The sequence below is a fragment of the Nannospalax galili genome, unplaced genomic scaffold, assembly GCF_000622305.1.
Source record: "Nannospalax galili isolate Female #2095 unplaced genomic scaffold, S.galili_v1.0 scaffold337, whole genome shotgun sequence".
Taxonomy (NCBI): Eukaryota; Metazoa; Chordata; class Mammalia; order Rodentia; family Spalacidae; genus Nannospalax; species Nannospalax galili.
In genome coordinates, this window is record NW_008340932.1 from 278932 (window position 1) to 284710 (window position 5779).

At 35.8% G+C, this 5779-nt stretch overlaps 1 protein-coding gene across 1 annotated transcript; it reads left to right on the forward strand.

Moving 5' to 3' along the window:
• The first annotated feature begins 3075 nt into the window (after positions 1-3075).
• On the forward strand, positions 3076-4035 carry LOC103736581 (olfactory receptor 8K3-like). The gene has a single exon (XM_008836089.1). It carries the CDS (start codon positions 3076-3078, stop codon positions 4033-4035), a length of 960 nt encoding a protein of 319 aa, XP_008834311.1.
• The last annotated feature ends 1744 nt before the right edge of the window (positions 4036-5779 follow it).

Consider the following 5779-nt stretch of genomic DNA (forward strand, 5'->3'; position numbering starts at 1 on the left):
AAATAAAACCTTTTTGAAGATTGGGAACAGTTATTTTGTTAAAACGGAATGGTCCAAATTTTTTTTTCTTTCTTTCTTTCTTTTGTTTTGAAAGCAATGTTACTGCATTTCTTTGCAGATATGAATTTACAATAAGGCAGATCAATGTTTAGAAAGCTTAGTTTGTACTAAGAAGTAATACGCTGTATGCCTTGCCCCAGGCAGCTGCTGCTGAGATATTTAGCAGCTTCCACAGCCCTGACAGTCCTGCCTCTACGGGCTGTGCTCCATACACTGACATACTTGGTCCTTCGTCAAATCCCGGGAATGGTACAGCGTTGTTTTTGGTCGAAATGCTTTTTTGCGTTCCTCATGTCAATGAAATTTTCAGTCCATTTCTGAAAAATAAATTGGCCAATAAATACCCTTCATTCTGTTTCTCCTTCACGAGGCTCCAAGCCTTCCAGCGGCATCTCTTTTTTTTTTTTTTTTTCAATCAGCACTTGCTGCTTTTGGGCCTCTCTGCTTCTCTACAGATGTGAGAGCCACACAGGCCTTCATCTTCTCATTTTCTGCTTCTTCTTTGAGCCAGTCAACAATCGCCATTAGCCCACCAACTATGTTCTCATACTGGCCAAATGTCCACAAAGTCCTTGACTCTACCTTGACTCTGGGGTCTTCTTGGTTACTTCTGGTTCCTGTGCCAGCAGTTTGTTCAGGACAGCCGTTTCCCCCAGGCTCTCCTTGGCCCTAGCTGTTGTCCCTTCCACGTCCCTTAGAGAAGTTCTGCTCTGAAGAGGTGACAGTGGCAGTCAGGAGGTACGTTAGAGCAGCAAGAGTAAGGAAAGAATAAAATCCCGTTGCTTGGCACTGGCACTGTTCGTTCAATATGTATTCTTTGAGTGCCTATGCATGCCAACAGTGCTATGTGATGGGCTACAGAAATGAAGGCAACACGTTTCCTTTAGCACACAGTTTAGCTCCCAACATGTCCTGGTGGCACACTGTGGCCCAGATGGTTCTTAGTGAGAGCTTCTCATTTATAACCATAGCCACCCACGTCAGGACTACAGGATCTATTTACACACCAAGGTCTTTGATTTTCAGTGAGATGTGCCAAACATAGACAAAATTTTCTCAAATGGTACACTATCTGTACAAAACCAAACTACAATTGTGACCCAAATACTAGTAAACTGATCTTTAAAAAACATTCAAATTCTTTCCACAGACTCCAAAGCCAGTGAGGAAACTCACTGTGTTCAGACTTACTAAACAAACAGATACTCCCTTCTGCTCTGTGTCACAAGTGACGCCATGTAGAAAGAGAATCAGGATCACCAAGAACAGTGGGCAGTAATGAAGGAGGGACAGTTAGGACAAATAATTATGTGTAAGGGTGAAAACTCCATAATGAATCACATCAATTGGTAGTTAATTTTAGGAAAAAATTGCTAAAGACAGAAATGAAAATAAAACCAGATACTTAACAAGTGTGACTATTTATTTTTGCCATAAATAATTACAAAAAAATCCCAAGGTAAACAAGACAGAAGGCCCATATTGTTTCTCACTGCAGTTCTTGAAGGTACCTTTCCAATACATGTCTATTGGCATGTGTTTCTATATTTCTACACAACAAATAGGTACTCAGGAAGTCACGGTACAAAAGAATTCATCACAATCTAGTAAGCAATATTTCAATAATTAGGTGCAAATTATATATAAGTACTTACTTTAATACTTTATGCAAATATGTGTTTCAATTTTTGTTAAGTGCTCACCCATTCATTGCTTTCACTAAAACTTTCGCTATAAACATCATTTCCTCTCTTCAAAATCTTGGAACTCATTTTTTAAAGTGATGATAACTGTCTTCATGCAATACACATTTCACTTTATAAATCTGCTCAGTTTTCAATAGTTGCATACTCAGGTATACTGTATTTGGTTAAATAGAAGTTTTCCTGTCCTATCTTGCCTTATAGCACAACTTGAGGAAGTTCTTGCTGCCTAAAGTAATAAAATCATATTTTAAAAATCATGCTTGGAGAAATACTTGAATTAGTTACATGCAGCACACTATACAGGACTCCTCATCTGTGAATCACTACAACCCTAAAAATGTAGGTAATCAGTAATCCAGAAGTGTTTAATACGTTTTCATAAATGAAACTTATTTATTTATTTATTCCTTCTTTGAAAATTTCATAACATTATAAACTTGAAATTTACAATAATTTATAACAGCATAGACACACTAGGTCATTTACTGTTCATAGATCTTTTTCAAACCTTTTAAGATGAATTGGTTTATCAATATAAAGAAAAAGCATTTTCGATAAGTGAGATGATTTTCCCAAAACACACTTTGATTAAACCATACACAAAGCATAGAAAACTTCCAGATATTAAAGACATACTTCTGCTGGGCATGGTGGCACACACCTTTAATCCCAGTACTTAGGAGGCAGAAGCAGGTGGATTTTTGTGAGTTTGAAGCCAGCCTGCTCAACATAGCGAGTTCCAGGACAGCTGGGGCTACAAGGAGACCCTGTCTCAAAAAGACGAAAGAAAGAAAAAGAAAGAAAGAAAGAAAGAAAGAAAGAAGGAAGGAAGGAAGGAAGGAAGGAAGAAAGAAGAAAGAGAGAGGAGAGTCCTTTAATCACAGCACTCAATCGGCTGAGGCAGGAGGCTTGTTTCAAGTAAGTGTGAAGATGATTATGTACTCAGACCCTCTGTCACTAAAAAAAAAAAAAGAGGAAAAACAGCGATGCAGAGCATGTCTCCATACTAATACTGCAGGCTCTCTCCCCTTTCACACAAATGGTTAGCAATATGACGCTTTATGTTGCTCTACGCACAGATGTCCAACACCTATCTGGTGTATTCAAGTCTGAGCTGTACCAATAACAGGTGTGAGAATTTTCATCATTTGAAGTAGATAGTTCTATTTATTCAAAAGGAATTTACATCATTTGTCATTGAAAATTTGAATATAGTTTATACTAGCTTTGAACCATAATTTTCTGATATTTAATAATGCTGGATTTTGCTAATGTCTGTATCCTAAACAGTTTTTTCGGGTAAGGCCAGATGGAGAAACTCAATGTCTCAGTGGTGACTGAATTCATCCTGATGGGCATCACTGACCACCCTGAGCTGCAGGCCCCATTGTTTGGACTGTTCCTCATCATCTACCTGATATCACTGGTGGGCAACTTGGGAATGATCATCCTCACCATGGTGGACTCCAGGCTGCAAACACCCATGTACTTTTTTCTCAGGCACCTGGCTATTACAGATCTTGGTTATTCTACAGCTGTGGGACCAAAAATGTTAGTAAATTTTGTTGTCGATAAAAATACTATATCCTTCAATCTTTGTGCTATACAGCTAGCTTTCTTTCTTGTGTTCATTGTTAATGAGCTTTTTATTCTGTCTGCAATGTCCTATGACCGCTACGTGGCCATCTGTAAACCACTTCTCTACACTGTCATCATGTCAAAAAGATTATGCTGGTTACTAGTGGTAATCCCCTATCTCTACTGCACTTTTGTGTCTCTTCTGGTCACTATTAAGATTTTCACTTTGTCTTTCTGTGGCTACAATGTTATCAGACATTTCTACTGTGACAGTCTCCCCTTGTTAACTCTTCTCTGCTCAAATACACAGGAAGTTGAATTGATAATTCTCATTTTGGCAGCCTTTGATTTGATTTCCTCACTTCTGGTCATCCTTGTGTCCTACCTGCTCATCCTCATAGCCATTCTCAGGATGAACTCTGCTGAGGGCAGGCGCAAGGCTTTCTCCACCTGTGGGTCCCACCTCACAGTGGTCATCATCTTCTATGGGACTTTGATATTTATGTATGTTCAGCCCCAGTCCAGCCACTCCTTTGACACTGATAAAGTAGCTTCCATCTTTTACACCTTGATTATCCCAGTATTGAATCCCTTGATCTATAGTTTGAGGAACAAAGATGTAAAGTGTGCTCTACAAAGGACAGTCAATAATTTGTTGAAATTATTTTCTTTATGCTTTCATAAAATGTAATTTCTCTAAATCAGATTATGAGCTTAAATCTTTGTTCCATATTCATGCCAGAAACATAATGGAGCAATTGCTTTCATATAAAGTTACATAGTGTGTTATATTTATATTACATTATTTTAAGCACTATGAATAGATTAATAAAGAAAACAAAATCTGTGAAGAAATAACTGAATGTTTTGCATAAGTAGATTTTATACAAAACAAATAGGATTTATATATGTACAAATGTATACCAAATATTAGCAAAAAGAGAGTGATTATGCTGAAATGTAGGCAGTACTGAGAATTTCAAAGGCAAATGGGAATTTTTTTGTGCTTCTATCACCTATTGCAATAAAACCCACAGTGTCTATCTCTGCTGTGCTCATTTTGTGGGGTGCATACTGTTGCTTTCTTGTGCCTTGGTCTTCACACTTATCATTAGTATGCTTTCCAATTGGTCCCAATACTGTTTGTTTAAATGAAATAGAATTCTTATGAATTACCTGAAATGAGAAGTATCTCGAACATTATTATCATTTTGTTCTTTGTCAATACTTTCACTTCAGCATATTAATCTGTTAATTGTAATTCAGTAATGCATAGATTCTAACTGCCTCCAAATTTTTCTCATTCAGCTCATTTTCTTAACTCTCATGAACCTATCAATTGAGATGAATACGATAAAATCCTTTATAGATATGTTGAATTATGTGATTTTATTCCCATTATTAGCCTTACTTATTAACTGTCTGGTACATGCTATAGCTTTTTACAAATTATCTAAAAACGATTTAATTACATATAATGTAATGAGTTCATATCATTTTTTAAGAATACATTGAATTATTTTTTGTTTATTTTACAGTATGTAACTATATCTCAATCTCAGTCAGTATGGAAAGTGTATTTTCATTGACTCTCGTTTCTTGATTGTAGTAATTCATTGACTAATTTGTGAATAGCAAAATAATAGTATAGTTTTCATTCATTTCTCTTCTGGTCTGTACAGGTGTCCTTTGATGGTGTTAGACCTTCTCCATTAAAGTGTGTTCTGGCATATAGGCAATGATGTAGTTATCATGTCTTTAATTGTGGTTCTCTATATTTCTCAATGGAAATATATTTCTTTACTTATAAACAAATACTATTTTAAGAACTATTTTTAAAAACTCATTACCTGGTTTTTCTTAGAATATGTTTAACAATTAGTTCTTCAGATTGAAATGAAATGATACTAAAAGTTAACTGAAAACCATGTAAAGACATGAAAAACAGTATAGGTTAAAAAGATAGGTAATTGTAAATAATAACAAAATTTAATGTTTCACAACTTAAGTGGGTTTATTTCCTTGCTTGTTTTATTTGCTTGTTGAGACAGTGTTTCACACTGCAGTTCAGCAAACTCATAACTCACTATGTAGTGGTGATTGGTTTTGAATTTTTGACAAATCTTCTTACAATTACTAAGTATTGAGATTACAAACATGAGCTATGAAGTGCAAATATCTTTAAAAATAATTTTTGGATTTTCCTTAGCTGACCTTAATCAAGAATAATTCTCTGTGCATCCAATTAATGTTTAATGAATCCATTTTGTTGGAAAATGCAAAAGTTCAAAGTATATTACCCCATAAAAATGAATAATACCGCATTATCGGTGCAGATAAAATCAGTCTTTAAGGTCGATCACTAAACAACCAAGGACTTCCAGGCAACATTATCGAATACTGCTCAATACAACAGGGAAGGTATTACTAGGAAT